Here is a 19,740-nt window from a genome sequence, read left to right as displayed (position 1 = left end):
TAGTTTACCTGATAGCAGGTCTATAATGTTATATCAGTACCAGGTCTATAATGTTATATCAGTAGTTTACCTGGTAGCAGGTCTATAATGTTATATCAGTAGTTTACCTGATAGCAGGTCTATAATGTTTATCAGTAGTTTACTTGGTACCAGTGGGTGGTCACAGGGAGTTTTAATGGCAGAGTATAGGCCTACCAATAGACACATACATAAAATAGGTCCTACAATCACTACGCCACGATGTTTAAAAAAAATATCTCTCCGCGTTTTATGCTGTGAGTGACGAAACTCCCCCCCCCCCCCCCCCCCCGGCTGAATAAACTGAAAACAGGTGTGAACTATTCAATTCCACAAGTGTCCATGTATCCATACACACCGTTAAATAAGACCAGTAGCTGAACCTCTGAAGTGGGCAGAAATACAGAGGTGATGTGTCTTGAATCTCAGCGTAAATCGGGTTCATTCAAAGTGACAAGCTGGAAAATGTCTCAGTCTCACCTACTGTTTTCATACAGTTGAGGAGGCATGAGCTAATGATCACAGAGGAAACTTCAGCAAAAAGGTGAGGCCTTCATTGTTGTAGCCTGTTACGTGAATGGACGTTAATTTCTTCTTACATTCAATATAAAATATCATTGATCAATTTATGAACTGTATGGAAGCCTACTGGAACTGTATTCCCGAGTCTGAGATGGAATATCTGGCTGGAAAGTTTCATGAATGGAATGGAGGGAATGGAGGGAGGGAGGGGAGAGTACACGGCGGGGTGTAGGATTAATTCCAACCTCGATTAAACCTGAAATACTTCTGGTAAATAATTGTCAGTCCCATTATAAATACTGTTTGGTATTGTAAAGAGTCAGTGAACATGTTCTCCCACACCATTAACAGCGGTAGCCTATCAAATCCCACAGGCGCATTAGTGTTTTAAACGTAAACTTACAATGTTATGGTAAAGTAACTTTAAAAAAAAAAATGTATTAGAATTGGGAGCCATAAGTTAAGATCTACACGTTAATCATTTCAATATTTTAGTGTTTATAAGTAAAATGGAGTCGTGCGTAGAAAAAAAAATGAAATAGAGCGCTGGTTTATTGCAAACTTGAGTATTATGGCGGATAAATCTGAGACATCTTCACGTTGACAAGTCCGCTAGAAAATATGACACAATCAATCATTTCAGATATTGCATTTATTCAAAACGTTTGACAATAGACTTAAATAAAATATACACACACACATACACAATTCCTTCTAAAAAAAAAAGGTACACAAAGTGGTGTCCAAAGAGGGCTACTATTTAGGCTACATAACAAAACATATATCTGCAGTAGCAGTAGTAATAGTGTTCTATTTTATAAAAAAAAACAATACAAGATCTTCCGAAAGGCACTGTGACGTCATCCACGCAGTTACATAAGGCCAATAGAAATACGGTTAAAGGAACAAGAGTACAGGTAAATGTTTATTCCGAGGCAACACCCATTCCAGGGCTCCAGTTGGGCATAAAAACAACAACGTTGGTCTTAATTATGCTCTTAAAATGCTAAGTCGAACGTAGTTTCGACCCACTTTGAATCCAGATTCAATCACGAGAAAGTATATTTAAGACATTGCTATAACACGTTCTTATTATGGAATGCGTAACGTGTATAATAATCATGGTAATTGATGTACTCACTGAGTACTTTATACAAGAATGCCAACGAGTTGCATTATATTATCTACATATATCTGACATAATTAAGACAAGGCTTATAGCCTACTGCCTTTACACCTCGGTTCCTTCGCGGCTGTATATCAAATGATTAACACTGAAGTGGTTTGGGAGAGAGTTGGTGAGGCCCAGGCCTCCACTGTGATTGTTCTGTGCTGATGTGTAGTAGTTCATTCTATTAGCTGTGGAGAGGTGAGTGGTATCACTGTTCAATGGCGTGATTTGAGAGGGCGAGTATGAACCAAGTCCGGACATGTTCTCTCGGGTCTGATGAGGCGACAATTCCCCCATAACATGTCCTCCTGAACCAAAGTCCCCCCTGCCCCCCTCCCGGGTAGAGCCGTTGTTACTCCCCGCCAGCATCGTGTTCATAGTGGAGACAAAGTTGTTGTAACAGGGACTGTGTTCCACAGACGGTGACGGGGATGATTTGGGCTCGGAGGAACCAGGGGAGTTCTGGAGAGGGGATGAACTCATGATGCTGGCCGTGTCGGAGAGCTTCAGGGCGGCAGTGTCTTCTGATTTCACCGGAATAACAGTGTTGTTGGTGTCTCCTCCGTTCAAGTCAGCTCGTCTCTTTCTCTTTCTTCGGAAGTTGCCGTTATCGAACATTTTCTCACAGTTTGGGTCCAATGTCCAGTAATTCCCCTTTCCTATGAAGACAGGACACAACAGACAATGTAGGCCTGAACGAGATATCAAAGGTCATGACTGTTCTAGTCTTCTGTCAGACACGTCTTACCAAAATCACATGGCAAAGGTATGACATTACAAAATGACACATTTAATAATAAGTGCAAATAATGACGAGTTAATTACATGTACAACCGGTATTGTAACTTACCAGGATCATCGTCATCCCGGGCAACCTTCTTAAAACAGTCATTCAGTGACAGGTTGTGTCTGATTGAGTTCTGCCACCCAGCTTTGCTCTTCTTATAAAACGGAAAATTCTCTGCCACATACTGATAGATGTGACTCAGCGTCAACCTCTTGTCCCCGGCGCCCTGGATAGCCATGGCTATGAGCGCTGAGTAAGAGTAAGGAGGTCGAACCATCTTGAAGAGTTCCTGCTGGCTGGAGATCGACAGCCATCCGAGGTCAGCTCCACCAAACCCCGTAGGAGGGGGCAGGAACTGCCGCTGGTTCGCTCCGTATCCAGACTGTATGTACGATGCTCCATTCAATCCCGTCAGGTATGGAGACGAGTCGATGCTCGGTCCGTTTAGCCACAGGTACGGGTTGGTGGTCGGCGAGGTGTACTCACCGAGGCCGTAGCTTGGAGGATGCGCCGGCGGCCTCTGCGGGTGGTGACCATGATGGATGTTTTGCTGGTGCTGGTACATGCTGCCGAAGTTATCGCAGTACACGGCCATATCCAGGAGCTCCTGTGCGCTGTGGTGCTGAATGGGGCTTGTCTGCGCGTTGGATGGCTGCTGTCCAAAAGCGTTCATAATCCGTTCTATTTGAGTACGAATCCTGGTATCTTCTTCTATCATCAACAACATGCGGTTCCTTTCAAAGCGTCTGTTTCGGTCAGTCTCTCCCGGAGGACTGAAGGCTAGACCCAAGGGGAGGCGGCGTATTTAAGCGTTCCGCCTGGAGCGTCGACAGGTAAAACCCCTGTGAAAGGAACTGTCTCGAGGGGGACTCCCCCCTTCTCTGTCACGCTTCAGTCGAATTGTCTTAACCGAATCTGTGCATCAATGGGAGAGATACTGGTGAGAGATACTGGCCCACTCATTAATGCCGTTTTAGGAGTTAACCTGGAGCAAGATAGGCTGAGTAATTTACCGCGCATGTATAGCCTAATAAGCATACGCAATAAAAATAGGCGTTTAGGCTACAAGTTTTCCAATAAAAACTGTTTTACAGTTGGCCTTTCATATTTCCGCCTTTACACACAGGACACTTTTACAAATATTTATCTTAAATAATAGTTTTATGAATATACCTTCATAATTTCCATATACAAAATGTAATTGAAATAAATATTTTATATATATTATATATATATTTTTTTATCAATTGTTTCTGTCAAATATAAGTTGTCAGTTTATGAAGTAGCCTTTGCGTTTTGGTGAACAGTAGGACAAAAGGTTCGGCATAGAACCAACATTTAGGTTCAGCGAAGAAGAACATCTAACCATACTGCGGTTCTGATCAAAGAATCCTACAAAAAGGGGTTTATTCTCTATAGAACCTTTAGGGGTGTTATATATGACGCGAGCAACATGAGTCTTTTCCCTCTAAAAGTGTAGGGATAAAACAACGGGATTATTTTATGGTAGTTAACAAACACTCCTGGCGTCCAATGTGTGACAAAGTAAAACATAAACCAAGTTAGCCTCTTAAAACATACAAATATACAATGTACTATAGGCTATGTGTTTAGACCACACGATCTCTGGAACGGATTAGTTGACAATAAACATGGCTTATGTGTTACAAGTGTGACAGAACAACACAACACCCGGTAACATGATGGTTCCCCGCGTCGCTGGAGGTAATGTGACTTTCCCCGCGTCGCTGGACCACTGCTCCTGTCATTTCATTTTAGTAATTTATTTATTGGGTGGGTTATTAAAATGTGTAATTAAAATTACTTTGTCCAAACATGCTTATTCACTTTTTTTTTTTTTTTGGGGGGGGGGGGGGGGGGGTAAACTATGAAATGTAGACTAGGCCTATATAGTAGACTAGGCCTATATAGTAGACTAGGCCTATATAGTAGACTAGGCCTATATAGGCCGCAATAGACAGAATGATTTAAGAGTTGTATTTAAATTGAGAGAAAAAAAAGCATTCTATTTGGGAAATGTTTTATGTTAAATAATTATCCATCACAATTTATATTTAATTTTTTTAGGTTAGAAAAAATATATCAGAGCAACAGACGCATTTCATCAAAATCACAGACACATTTGTAGAAACTTTCACACATCAATGGTCAATCATTATTTTCCCTAAAAAAAAATACACGATCGCCATCCGAGGACGAGCTCTAATGATCGTTTACAATAGCATGGGCCATTAGAAAGATACATTTTGATTGACCAAAGCACACGAGTAAAATGACCAGCCTACAATGCAATGAAACAAATTCAGGAACACCAAGGGATAAATATATATATATATATATATATATACACGATCTGTCTGTCAACTGAAGAAAATATTCCACATTTTATTAGTTTAATGTTAAATTATAATAAATTATGTAGTAAAATAAAATACGGGACAGTGCTTAAACCGTTACAGAGTTAAAAATCACATGTTTGGTGTAAATATCGCAATAGGCTATTTAGTTCTTTGGCGAGTTATTGTGAGCGCTGTAGTGCAGGCTATACTCCTAACGTCCAAAATGTTCCATACGAATAAAGAGGGGGGGGGGGGGTTCATTCCAAAAATCTACATTGTAACAGTTTATTTGGGCAATGTAGGATTTTGGCTCCAATTTAAAAAAAATGTAAAAAGGTTTTCTACAAGTTGTCCATGGGTTTGTTTCGTGTTGTTTTCAAATGCTGCCATCCTCCGGTCTCGACAGAGACAGAAACTGACTAGATATATACGATTACTTTTCAACCGCCACTAGAGCAGTCTCCGTTTAACAATGTGTACACACCCTGACCGGGCTCACGTCAATAGTATTTTACAACTGAATAGGTGTCAAGAGGGACCCTAATCTAGGACTTTCAATTGGATGGCCTCTTAGACAAGGACTGGGTGAATTAGCCTACATAAATGGTCGGTAATAGACCCTCCGATTGTTTTGATACCACGTCATAAACGGTTACGATAATAAACGGTAGCATACTATCTACACGGATCATACTTGGCTTCAAATGTGCCATATAGATGTTGAGTGATAAGTCGGCACATGCTACTGTTTGTTTATTATCTATACATAGTCCCTTTAATAACTCTACCTACATGTACATATTACCTCAATCACCTCGACTAACCGGTTCCCCCGCACATGGACTCTGTATAGGTAACTCCCTCTGTATATAGCCTCCACATTGACTCTGTATCGGTACCCCCTGTATATAGCCTCCACATTGACTCTGTATCGGTACCCCCTGTATATAGCCTCCACATTGACTCTGTACCGTAATACCCTGTATATAGCCTCCACATTGACTCTGTACCGTAATACCCTGTATATAGCCTCCACATTGACTCTGTACCGTAATACCCTGTATATAGCCTCCACATTGACTCTGTACCGTAATACCCTGTATATAGCCTCCACATTGACTCTGTATCGGTACCCCCTGTATATAGCCTCCACATTGACTCTGTACCGTAATACCCTGTATATAGCCTCCACATTGACTCTGTACCGTAATACCCTGTATATAGCCTCCACATTGACTCTGTACCGTAATACCCTGTATATAGCCTCCACATTGACTCTGTACCGTAATACCCTGTATATAGCCTCCACATTGACTCTGTACCGTAACACCCTGTATATAGCCTCCACATTGACTCTGTACCGTAATACCCTGTATATAGCCTCCACATTGACTCTGTACCGTAATACCCTGTATATAGCCTCCACATTGACTCTGTACCGTAATACCCTGTATATAGCCTCCACATTGACTCTGTACCGTAATACCCTGTATATAGCCTCCACATTGACTCTGTACCGTAATACCCTGTATATAGCCTCCACATTGACTCTGTACCGTAATACCCTGTATATAGCCTCCATTTTTCTCAAAACTGCATTGTTGGTAAAGGGCTTGTAAGTAAGCATTTCACTGTCAGGTCTACACCTGATGTATTTGGCACAATACAATTTGTTTTGAAATACAACACAATTTGATTTGCATCAGTTCCGTCAGTTTTTCTCCTTAGACTCTTTCCTGCAGGAGCTGTAATCCTCTGCAGGTTTCTGGACTGTAGGTAGTCAGAAACATCACACCATTATCACGTATTTACGTCCTCTAAATTACACAATGTTGTATGTATATATATATATAACAACTAGAATTAGTTTTTTATATACATATACATATAACTATATATACAACATTGTGTAATTTAGAGGACGTAAATACATGATAATGGTATAATGTTTCTGACTACCTACAGTATATATATATACGTGCTCAGGGGGAGAACGACAGATTTTTGTAGCTTGCCAGCTCGGGGATTATATCCACCAACTTTTTGGTTACCGGGCCAACGCTCCAACCATCATGTTGGTTACCGGGCCAATGCTCCAGCCATCATGTTGGTTACCGGGCCAACGCTCTAACCATCATGTTGGTTACTGTCCCAATGCTCCAACCATCACGTTAGTTACTGTCCCAACGCTCTAACCATCATGTTGGTTACTGTCTCAACGCTCTAACGATCATGTTGGTTACTGTCCCAACGCTCTAACCATCATGTTGGTTACTGTCCCAATGCTCTAACCATCATGTTGGTTACTGTCCCAACGCTCTAACCATCATGTTGGTTACTGTCCCAACGCTCTAACCATCATGTTGGTTACTGTCCCAACGCTCTAACCATCATGTTGGTTACTGTCCCAACGCTCTAACCATCATGTTGGTTACTGTCCCAACGCTCTAACCATCATGTTGGTTACTGTCCCAACGCTCTAACCATCATGTTGGTTACTGTCCCAACGCTCTAACCATCATGTTGGTTACTGTCCCAACGCTCTAACCATCATGTTGGTTACTGTCCCAACGCTCTAACCATCATGTTGGTTACTGTCCCAACGCTCTAACCATCATGTTGGTTACTGTCCCAACGCTCTAACCATCATGTTGGTTACTGTCCCAACGCTCTAACCATCATGTTGGTTACTGTCCCAACGCTCTAACCATCATGTTGGTTACTGTCCCAATGCTCTAACCATCATGTTGGTTACTGTCCCAACGTTCTAACCATCATGTTGGTTACTGTCCCAACGCTCTAACCATCATGTTGGTTACTGTCCCAACGCTCTAACCATCATGTTGGTTACTGTCCCAATGCTCTAACCATCATGTTGGTTACTGTCCCAATGCTCTAACCATCATGTTGGTTACTGTCCCAATGCTCTAACCATCATGTTGGTTACTGTCCCAATGCTCTAACCATCATGTTGGTTACTGTCCCAACGCTCTAACCATCATGTTGGTTACTGTCCCAACGCTCTAACCATCATGTTGGTTACTGTCCCAATGCTCTAACCATCATGTTGGTTACTGTCCCAATGCTCTAACCATCATGTTGGATACTGTCCCAACGCTCTAACCATCATGTTGGTTACTGTCCCAACGCTCTAACCATCATGTTGGTTACTGTCCCAACGCTCTAACCATCATGTTGGTTACTGTCCCAACGCTCTAACCATCATGTTGGTTACTGTCCCAACCATCATGTTGGTTACCGTCCCAATGCTCTAACCATCATGTTGGTTACTGTCCCAACGCTCTAACCATCATGTTGGTTACTGTCCCAACGCTCTAACCATCATGTTGGTTACTGTCCCAACGCTCTAACCATCATGTTGGTTACTGTCCCAACGCTCTAACCATCATGTTGGTTACTGTCCCAACGCTCTAACCATCATGTTGGTTACTGTCCCAACGCTCTAACCATCATGTTGGTTACTGTCCCAACGCTCTAACCATCATGTTGGTTACTGTCCCAACGCTCTAACCATCATGTTGGTCAACGTGTCAGATGTCAGTTGAAAACATTGTATTTCCAATTAGTTCCACAAAACTTTTTAAAGTTAAGATGCACAAATAATCCTTTCTAGATGAATGAACCTATGAGAGAAAGTTTTCTCAAGTTGAAGTGAAGTTTGGGCCAGCTACAACTATGCAAGTTGAAGTGAAGTTTGGGCCAGCTACAACTATGCAAGTTGAAGTGAAGTTTGGGCCAGCTACAACTATGCAAGTTGGAGTGAAGTTTGGGCCAGCTACAACTATGCAAGTTGGAGTGAAGTTTGGGCCAGCTACAACTATGCAAGTTGGAGTGAAGTTTGGGCCAGCTACAACTATGCAAGTTGGAGTGAAGTTTGGGCCAGCTACAACTATGCAAGTTGAAGTGAAGTTTGGGCCAGCTACAACTATGCAAGTTGAAGTGAAGTTTGGGCCAGCTACAACTATGCAAGTTGAAGTGAAGTTGGGGCCAGCTACAACTATGCAAGTTGGAGTGAAGTTTGGGCCAGCTACAACTATGCAAGTTGGAGTGAAGTTTGGGCCAGCTACAACTATGCAAGTTGGAGTGAAGTTTGGGCCAGCTACAACTATGCAAGTTGGAGTGAAGTTTGGGCCAGCTACAACTATGCAAGTTGAAGTGAAGTTTGGGCCAGCTACAACTATGCAAGTTGAAGTGAAGTTTGGGCCAGCTACAACTATGCAAGTTGAAGTGAAGTTGGGGCCAGCTACAACTATGCAAGTTGGAGTGAAGTTTGGGCCAGCTACAACTATGCAAGTTGGAGTGAAGTTTGGGCCAGCTACAACTATGCAAGTCCAGGTAACACTTCGACTGAAAAGTTGAGTCAACTAAAAGAAAACAGGCTGTGTAACCAGTTAGTTAATAATAACGAGTTGTAACAGCTATAAAACTACATAAAACAGATCAAGGCCATGTGTAATGCCTAGGCTACAGAGGGCTACAGCCCGGGCCGTTCTGCTCAGGTCTCCACTCAAGGCCATGTGTAATGCCTAGGCTACAGAGGGCTACAGCAGCAGGGGGCCGTTCTGCTCAGGTCTCCACTCAAGGCCATGTGTAATGCCTAGGCTACAGAGGGCTACAGCAGGGGGCCGTTCTGCTCAGGTCTCCACTCAAGGCCATGTGTTATGCCTAGGCTACAGAGGGCTACAGCAGGGGGCCGTTCTGCTCAGGTCTCCACTCAAGGCCATGTGTTATGCCTAGGCTACAGAGGGCTACAGCAGGGGGCCGTTCTGCTCAGGTCTCCACTCAAGGCCATGTGTTATGCCTAGGCTACAGAGGGCTACAGCAGGGGGCCGTTCTGCTCAGGTCTCCACTCAAGGCCATGTGTAATGCCTAGGCTACAGAGGGCTACAGCAGGGGGCCGTTCTGCTCAGGTCTCCACTCAAGGCCATGTGTAATGCCTAGGCTACAGAGGGCTACAGCAGCAGGGGGCCGTTCTGCTCAGGTCTCCACTCAAGGCCATGTGTAATGCCTAGGCTACAGAGGGCTACAGCAGGGGGCCGTTCTGCTCAGGTCTCCACTCAAGGCCATGTGTAATGCCTAGGCTACAGAGGGCTACAGCAGGGGGCCGTTCTGCTCAGGTCTCCACTCAAGGCCATGTGTAATGCCTAGGCTACAGAGGGCTACAGCAGGGGGCCGTTCTGCTCAGGTCTCCACTCAAGGCCATGTGTTATGCCTAGGCTACAGAGGGCTACAGCAGGGGGCCGTTCTGCTCAGGTCTCCACTCAAGGCCATGTGTTATGCCTAGGCTACAGAGGGCTACAGCAGGGGGCCGTTCTGCTCAGGTCTCCACTCAAGGCCATGTGTTATGCCTAGGCTACAGAGGGCTACAGCCGGGGCCGTTCTGCTCAGGTCTCCACTCAAGGCCATGTGTAATGCCTAGGCTACAGAGGGCTACAGCAGGGGGCCGTTCTGCTCAGGTCTCCACTCAAGGCCATGTGTAATGCCTAGGCTACAGAGGGCTACAGCAGGGGGCCGTTCTGCTCAGGTCTCCACTCAAGGCCATGTGTTATGCCTAGGCTACAGAGGGCTACAGCAGCAGGGGGCCGTTCTGCTCAGGTCTCCACTCAAGGCCATGTGTTATGCCTAGGCTACAGAGGGCTACAGCAGGGGGCCGTTCTGCTCAGGTCTCCACTCAAGGCCATGTGTTATGCCTAGGCTACAGAGGGCTACAGCAGGGGGCCGTTCTGCTCAGGTCTCCACTCAAGGCCATGTGTAATGCCTAGGCTACAGAGGGCTACAGCAGCAGGGGGCCGTTCTGCTCAGGTCTCCACTCAAGGCCATGTGTAATGCCTAGGCTACAGAGGGCTACAGCCCGGGCCGTTCTGCTCAGGTCTCCACTCAAGGCCATGTGTAATGCCTAGGCTACAGAGGGCTACAGCCGGGGCCGTTCTGCTCAGGTCTCCACTCAAGGCCATGTGTTATGCCTAGGCTACAGAGGGCTACAAGCGGGGGCCGTTCTGCTCAGGTCTCCACTCAAGGCCATGTGTAATGCCTAGGCTACAGAGGGCTACAGCAGCAGGGGGACGTTCTGCTCAGGTCTCCACTCAAGGCCATGTGTAATGCCTAGGCTACAGAGGGCTACAGCGGGGGCCGTTCTGCTCAGGTCTCCACTCAAGGCCATGTGTAATGCCTAGGCTACAGAGGGCTACAGCAGCAGGGGGGCGTTCTGCTCAGGTCTCCACTCAAGGCCATGTGTAATGCCTAGGCTACAGAGGGCTACAGCCGGGGCAGTTCTGCTCAGGTCTCCACTCAAGGCCATGTGTTATGCCTAGGCTACAGAGGGCTACAGCAGCAGGGGGCCGTTCTGCTCAGGTCTCCACTCAAGGCTCTGCAGGTTGCTGGGACGGAAGAGGGAAACGTCATGCGTTTGTCTCCTCTAAACTAATCTAAACTAATCACAGAAACATTCCTGTTCTGCATGACCTGGTGGTAATCGTGTGGCTCTGAGGTGTTGTCCATGCTGACCACCGCATCACTAGACCACAGGCAATAGTAGACTACCGGCTGCTCTAATCGGTAGGGGCCTTATCCAAGGGAAGCAAACTGTAGGGAACCTAACCTCAGTGTATAGGACCTAGCTAGAGGAAGATAACTGTAGGGAACCTAACCTCAGTGTATAGGACCTAGCTAGAGGAAGATAACTGTAGGGAACCTAACCTCAGTGTATAGGACCTAGCTAGGGGAAGATAACTGTAGGGAACCTAACCTCAGTGTATAGGACCTAGCTAGGGGAAGATAACTGTAGGGAACCTAACCTCAGTGTATAGGACCTAGCTAGGGGAAGATAACTGTAGGGAACCTAACCTCAGTGTATAGGACCTAGCTAGAGGAAGATAACTGTAGGGAACCTAACCTCAGTGTATAGGACCTAGCTAACTGTAGGGAACCTAACCTCAGTGTATAGGACCTAGCTAGAGGAAGATAACTGTAGGAACCTAACCTCAGTGTATAGGACCTAGCTAACTGTAGGGAACCTAACCTCAGTGTATAGGACCTAGCTAGGGGAAGCAAACTGTAGGGACCTAACCTCAGTGGATAGGACCTAGCTAGGGGAAGATAACTGTAGGGACCTAACCTCAGTGGATAGGACCTAGCTAGGGGAAGATAACTGTAGGGAACCTAACCTCAGTGTATAGGACCTAGCTAGGGGAAGATAACTGTAGGGAACCTAACCTCAGTGTATAGGACCTAGCTAGGGGAAGATAACTGTGGGGAACCTAACCTCAGTGTATAGGACCTAGCTAGGGGAAGCAAACTGTAGGGACCTAACCTCAGTGTATAGGACCTAGCTAGGGGAAGATAACTGTAGGGAACCTAACCTCAGTGTATAGGACCTAGCTAGGGGAAGATAACTGTAGGGAACCTAACCTCAGTATATAGGACCTAGCTAGGGGAAGATAACTGTAGGGAACCTAACCTCAGTGTATAGGACCTAGCTAGGGGAAGATAACTGTAGGGAACCTAACCTCAGTGTATAGGACCTAGCTAGGGAAAGATAACTGTAGGGAACCTAACCTCAGTGTATAGGACCTAGCTAGGGGAAGATAACTGTAGGGAACCTAACCTCAGTGTATAGGACCTAGCTAGGGGAAGATAACTGTAGGGAACCTAACCTCAGTGTATAGGACCTAGCTAGGGGAAGATAACTGTAGGGAACCTAACCTCAGTGTATAGGACGTAGCTAGGGGAAGATAACTGTAGGGAACCTAACCTCAGTGTATAGGACCTAGCTAGGGGAAGATAACTGTAGGGAACCTAACCTCAGTGTATAGGACCTAGCTAGAGGAAGATAACTGTAGGGAACCTAACCTCAGTGTATAGGACCTAGCTAACTGTAGGGAACGTAACCTCAGTGTATAGGACCTAGCTAGAGGAAGATAACTGTAGGGAACCTAACCTCAGTGTATAGGACCTAGCTAACTGTAGGGAACCTAACCTCAGTGTATAGGACCTAGCTAGGGGAAGCAAACTGTAGGGACCTAACCTCAGTGGATAGGACCTAGCTAGGGGAAGATAACTGTAGGGACCTAACCTCAGTGGATAGGGCGTAGCTAGGGGAAGATAACTGTAGGGAACCTAACCTCAGTGTATAGGACCTAGCTAGGGAAAGATAACTGTAGGGAACCTAACCTCAGTGTATAGGACCTAGCTAGGGGAAGATAACTGTAGGGAACCTAACCTCAGTGTATAGGACCTAGCTAGGGGAAGATAACTGTAGGGAACCTAACCTCAGTGTATAGGACCTAGCTAGGGGAAGATAACTGTAGGGAACCTAACCTCAGTGTATAGGACCTAGCTAGGGGAAGATAACTGTAGGGAACCTAACCTCAGTGTATAGGACCTAGCTAGGGGAAGATAACTGTAGGGAACCTAACCTCAGTGTATAGGACCTAGCTAGGGGAAGCAAACTGTAGGGACCTAACCTCAGTGTATAGGACCTAGCTAGGGGAAGATAACTGTAGGGAACCTAACCTCAGTGTATAGGACCTAGCTAGGGGAAGATAACTGTAGGGAACCTAACCTCAGTGTATAGGACCTAGCTAGGGGAAGATAACTGTAGGGAACCTAACCTCAGTGTATAGGACCTAGCTAGGGGAAGATAACTGTAGGGAACCTAACCTCAGTGTATAGGACCTAGCTAGAGGAAGATAACTGTAGGGAACCTAACCTCAGTGTATAGGACCTAGCTAACTGTAGGGAACGTAACCTCAGTGTATAGGACCTAGCTAGAGGAAGATAACTGTAGGGAACCTAACCTCAGTGTATAGGACCTAGCTAACTGTAGGGAACCTAACCTCAGTGTATAGGACCTAGCTAGGGGAAGCAAACTGTAGGGACCTAACCTCAGTGGATAGGACCTAGCTAGGGGAAGATAACTGTAGGGACCTAACCTCAGTGGATAGGGCGTAGCTAGGGGAAGATAACTGTAGGGAACCTAACCTCAGTGTATAGGACCTAGCTAGGGAAAGATAACTGTAGGGAACCTAACCTCAGTGTATAGGACCTAGCTAGGGGAAGATAACTGTAGGGAACCTAACCTCAGTGTATAGGACCTAGCTAGGGGAAGATAACTGTAGGGAACCTAACCTCAGTGTATAGGACCTAGCTAGGGGAAGATAACTGTAGGGAACCTAACCTCAGTGTATAGGACCTAGCTAGGTGAAGATAACTGTAGGGAACCTAACCTCAGTGTATAGGACCTAGCTAGGGGAAGATAACTGTAGGGAACCTAACCTCAGTGTATAGGACCTAGCTAGGGGAATCAAACTGTAGGGACCTAACCTCAGTGTATAGGACCTAGCTAGGGGAAGATAACTGTAGGGAACCTAACCTCAGTGTATAGGACCTAGCTAGGGGAAGATAACTGTAGGGAACCTAACCTCAGTCTATAGGACCTAGCTAGGGGAAGATAACTGTAGGGAACCTAACCTCAGTGTATAGGACCTAGCTAGGGGAAGCAAACTGTAGGGACCTAACCTCAGTGTATAGGACCTAGCTAGGGGAAGATAACTGTAGGGAACCTAACCTCAGTGTATAGGACCTAGCTAGGGGAAGATAACTGTAGGGAACCTAACCTCAGTATATAGGACCTAGCTAGGGGAAGATAACTGTAGGGACCTAACCTCAGTGGATAGGACCTAGCTAGGGGAAGATAACTGTAGGGAACCTAACCTCAGTGTATAGGACCTAGCTAGGGGAAGATAACTGTAGGGAACCTAACCTCAGTGTATAGGACCTAGCTAGAGGAAGATAACTGTAGGGAACCTAACCTCAGTGTATAGGACCTAGCTAACTGTAGGGAACCTAACCTCAGTGTATAGGACCTAGCTAGGGGAAGCAAACTGTAGGGACCTAACCTCAGTGGATAGGACCTAGCTAGGGGAAGATAACTGTAGGGACCTAACCTCAGTGGATAGGGCGTAGCTAGGGGAAGATAACTGTAGGGAACCTAACCTCAGTGTATAGGACCTAGCTAGGGAAAGATAACTGTAGGGAACCTAACCTCAGTGTATAGGACCTAGCTAGGGGAAGATAACTGTAGGGAACCTAACCTCAGTGTATAGGACCTAGCTAGGGGAAGATAACTGTAGGGAACCTAACCTCAGTGTATAGGACCTAGCTAGGGGAAGATAACTGTAGGGAACCTAACCTCAGTGTATAGGACCTAGCTAGGGGAAGATAACTGTAGGGAACCTAACCTCAGTGTATAGGACCTAGCTAGGGGAAGATAACTGTAGGGAACCTAACCTCAGTGTATAGGACCTAGCTAGGGGAAGCAAACTGTAGGGACCTAACCTCAGTGTATAGGACCTAGCTAGGGGAAGATAACTGTAGGGAACCTAACCTCAGTGTATAGGACCTAGCTAGGGGAAGATAACTGTAGGGAACCTAACCTCAGTGTATAGGACCTAGCTAGGGGAAGATAACTGTAGGGAACCTAACCTCAGTGTATAGGACCTAGCTAGGGGAAGATAACTGTAGGGAACCTAACCTCAGTGTATAGGACCTAGCTAGAGGAAGATAACTGTAGGGAACCTAACCTCAGTGTATAGGACCTAGCTAACTGTAGGGAACGTAACCTCAGTGTATAGGACCTAGCTAGAGGAAGATAACTGTAGGGAACCTAACCTCAGTGTATAGGACCTAGCTAACTGTAGGGAACCTAACCTCAGTGTATAGGACCTAGCTAGGGGAAGCAAACTGTAGGGACCTAACCTCAGTGGATAGGACCTAGCTAGGGGAAGATAACTGTAGGGACCTAACCTCAGTGGATAGGGCGTAGCTAGGGGAAGATAACTGTAGGGAACCTAACCTCAGTGTATAGGACCTAGCTAGGGGAAGATAACTGTAGGGAACCTAACCTCAGTGTATAGGACCTAGCTAGGGGAATCAAACTGTAGGGACCTAACCTCAGTGTATAGGACCTAGCTAGGGGAAGATAACTGTAGGGAACCTAACCTCAGTGTATAGGACCTAGCTAGGGGAAGATAACTGTAGGGAACCTAACCTCAGTCTATAGGACCTAGCTAGGGGAAGATAACTGTAGGGAACCTAACCTCAGTGTATAGGACCTAGCTAGGGGAAGCAAACTGTAGGGACCTAACCTCAGTGTATAGGACCTAGCTAGGGGAAGATAACTGTAGGGAACCTAACCTCAGTGTATAGGACCTAGCTAGGGGAAGATAACTGTAGGGAACCTAACCTCAGTATATAGGACCTAGCTAGGGGAAGATAACTGTAGGGACCTAACCTCAGTGGATAGGACCTAGCTAGGGGAAGATAACTGTAGGGAACCTAACCTCAGTGTATAGGACCTAGCTAGGGGAAGATAACTGTAGGGAACCTAACCTCAGTGTATAGGACCTAGCTAGAGGAAGATAACTGTAGGGAACCTAACCTCAGTGTATAGGACCTAGCTAACTGTAGGGAACCTAACCTCAGTGTATAGGACCTAGCTAGGGGAAGCAAACTGTAGGGACCTAACCTCAATGGATAGGACCTAGCTAGGGGAAGATAACTGTAGGGACCTAACCTCAGTGGATAGGACCTAGCTAGGGGAAGATAACTGTAGGGAACCTAACCTCAGTGTATAGGACCTAGCTAGGGGAAGATAACTGTAGGGAACCTAACCTCAGTGTATAGGACCTAGCTAGAGGAAGATAACTGTAGGGAACCTAACCTCAGTGTATAGGACCTAGCTAACTGTAGGGAACCTAACCTCAGTGTATAGGACCTAGCTAGGGGAAGCAAACTGTAGGGACCTAACCTCAGTGGATAGGACCTAGCTAGGGGAAGATAACTGTAGGGACCTAACCTCAGTGGATAGGACCTAGCTAGGGGAAGATAACTGTAGGGAACCTAACCTCAGTGTATAGGACCTAGCTAGGGAAAGATAACTGTAGGGAACCTAACCTCACTGTATAGGACCTAGCTAGGGGAAGATAACTGTAGGGAACCTAACCTCAGTGTATAGGACCTAGCTAGGGGAAGCAAACTGTAGGGACCTAACCTCAGTGTATAGGACCTAGCTAGGGGAAGATAACTGTAGGGAACCTAACCTCAGTGTATAGGACGTAGCTAGGGGAAGATAACTGTAGGGAACCTAACCTCAGTGTATAGGACGTAGCTAGGGGAAGATAACTGTAGGGAACCTAACCTCAGTCTATAGGACCTAGCTAGGGGAAGATAACTGTAGGGAACCTAACCTCAGTGTATAGGACTTAGCTAGGGGAAGATAACTGTAGGGAACCTAACCTCAGTGTATAGGACCTAGCTAGGGGAAGATAACTGTAGGGAACCTAACCTCAGTGTATAGGACCTAGCTAGGGGAAGATAACTGTAGGGAACCTAACCTCAGTGTATAGGACCTAGCTAGAGGAAGATAACTGTAGGGAATCTAACCTCAGTGTATAGGACCTAGCTAACTGTAGGGAACCTAACCTCAGTGTATAGGACCTAGCTAGGGGAAGCAAACTGTAGGGACCTAACCTCAGTGGATAGGACCTAGCTAGGGGAAGATAACTGTAGGGACCTAACCTCAGTGGATAGGACCTAGCTAGGGGAAGATAACTGTAGGGAACCTAACCTCAGTGTATAGGACCTAGCTAGGGGAAGATAACTGTAGGGAACCTAACCTCAGTGTATAGGACCTAGCTAGAGGAAGATAACTGTAGGGAACCTAACCTCAGTGTATAGGACCTAGCTAACTGTAGGGAACCTAACCTCAGTGTATAGGACCTAGCTAGGGGAAGCAAACTGTAGGGACCTAACCTCAGTGGATAGGACCTAGCTAGGGGAAGATAACTGTAGGGACCTAACCTCAGTGGATAGGACCTAGCTAGGGGAAGATAACTGTAGGGAACCTAACCTCAGTGTATAGGACCTAGCTAGGGAAAGATAACTGTAGGGAACCTAACGTCAGTGTATAGGACCTAGCTAGGGGAAGATAACTGTAGGGAACCTAACCTCAGTGTATAGGACCTAGCTAGGGGAAGCAAACTGTAGGGACCTAACCTCAGTGTAAAGGACCTAGCTAGGGGAAGATAACTGTAGGGAACCTAACCTCAGTGTATAGGACCTAGCTAGGGGAAGATAACTGTAGGGAACCTAACCTCAGTATATAGGACCTAGCTAGGGGAAGATAACTGTAGGGAACCTAACCTCAGTGTATAGGACCTAGCTAGGGGAAGCAAACTGTAGGGACCTAACCTCAGTGTATAGGACCTAGCTAGGGGAAGATAACTGTAGGGAACCTAACCTCAGTGTATAGGACCTAGCTAGGGGAAGATAACTGTAGGGAACCTAACCTCAGTATATAGGACCTAGCTAGGGGAAGATAACTGTAGGGAACCTAACCTCAGTGTATAGGACCTAGCTAGGGGAAGATAACTGTAGGGAACCTAACCTCAGTGTATAGGACCTAGCTAGGGAAAGATAACTGTAGGGAACCTAACCTCAGTGTATAGGACCTAGCTAGGGGAAGATAACTGTAGGGAACCTAACCTCAGTGTATAGGACCTAGCTAGGGGAAGATAACTGTAGGGAACCTAACCTCAGTGTATAGGACCTAGCTAGGGGAAGATAACTGTAGGGAACCTAACCTCAGTGTATAGGACCTAGCTAGGGGAAGATAACTGTAGGGAACCTAACCTCAGTGTATAGGACGTAGCTAGGGGAAGATAACTGTAGGGAACCTAACCTCAGTGTATAGGACCTAGCTAGGGGAAGATAACTGTAGGGAACCTAACCTCAGTGTATAGGACCTAGCTAGAGGAAGATAACTGTAGGGAACCTAACCTCAGTGTATAGGACCTAGCTAACTGTAGGGAACGTAACCTCAGTGTATAGGACCTAGCTAGAGGAAGATAACTGTAGGGAACCTAACCTCAGTGTATAGGACCTAGCTAACTGTAGGGAACCTAACCTCAGTGTATAGGACCTAGCTAGGGGAAGCAAACTGTAGGGACCTAACCTCAGTGGATAGGACCTAGCTAGGGGAAGATAACTGTAGGGACCTAACCTCAGTGGATAGGGCGTAGCTAGGGGAAGATAACTGTAGGGAACCTAACCTCAGTGTATAGGACCTAGCTAGGGAAAGATAACTGTAGGGAACCTAACCTCAGTGTATAGGACCTAGCTAGGGGAAGATAACTGTAGGGAACCTAACCTCAGTGTATAGGACCTAGCTAGGGGAAGATAACTGTAGGGAACCTAACCTCAGTGTATAGGACCTAGCTAGGGGAAGATAACTGTAGGGAACCTAACCTCAGTGTATAGGACCTAGCTAGGGGAAGATAACTGTAGGGAACCTAACCTCAGTGTATAGGACCTAGCTAGGGGAAGATAACTGTAGGGAACCTAACCTCAGTGTATAGGACCTAGCTAGGGGAAGCAAACTGTAGGGACCTAACCTCAGTGTATAGGACCTAGCTAGGGGAAGATAACTGTAGGGAACCTAACCTCAGTGTATAGGACCTAGCTAGGGGAAGATAACTGTAGGGAACCTAACCTCAGTGTATAGGACCTAGCTAGGGGAAGATAACTGTAGGGAACCTAACCTCAGTGTATAGGACCTAGCTAGGGGAAGATAACTGTAGGGAACCTAACCTCAGTGTATAGGACCTAGCTAGAGGAAGATAACTGTAGGGAACCTAACCTCAGTGTATAGGACCTAGCTAACTGTAGGGAACGTAACCTCAGTGTATAGGACCTAGCTAGAGGAAGATAACTGTAGGGAACCTAACCTCAGTGTATAGGACCTAGCTAACTGTAGGGAACCTAACCTCAGTGTATAGGACCTAGCTAGGGGAAGCAAACTGTAG

The 19,740-nt window shown here is 45.9% G+C and overlaps 1 protein-coding gene across 1 annotated transcript; it reads right to left on the bottom strand.

Moving 5' to 3' along the window:
• Positions 1–1,177: 1,177 nt before the first annotated feature.
• LOC109885959 (forkhead box protein I2-A) lies at positions 1,178–3,625 on the bottom strand. The gene is made up of 2 exons (XM_020477742.2): positions 2,562–3,625; positions 1,178–2,370 (listed from the first exon to the last, which is right to left on the bottom strand). The coding sequence occupies exons 1-2, from the start codon at positions 3,223–3,225 to the stop codon at positions 1,772–1,774; spliced, it is 1,263 nt and encodes a 420-aa protein (XP_020333331.1). The 5' UTR covers positions 3,226–3,625; the 3' UTR covers positions 1,178–1,771.
• Between the last annotated feature and the right edge of the window lie 16,115 nt (positions 3,626–19,740).

Source organism: Oncorhynchus kisutch, unplaced genomic scaffold (genome assembly GCF_002021735.2).
Source record: "Oncorhynchus kisutch isolate 150728-3 unplaced genomic scaffold, Okis_V2 scaffold3693, whole genome shotgun sequence".
NCBI lineage: Eukaryota > Metazoa > Chordata > Actinopteri > Salmoniformes > Salmonidae > Oncorhynchus > Oncorhynchus kisutch.
This window is presented reverse-complemented; position numbering and strand designations above follow the sequence as displayed.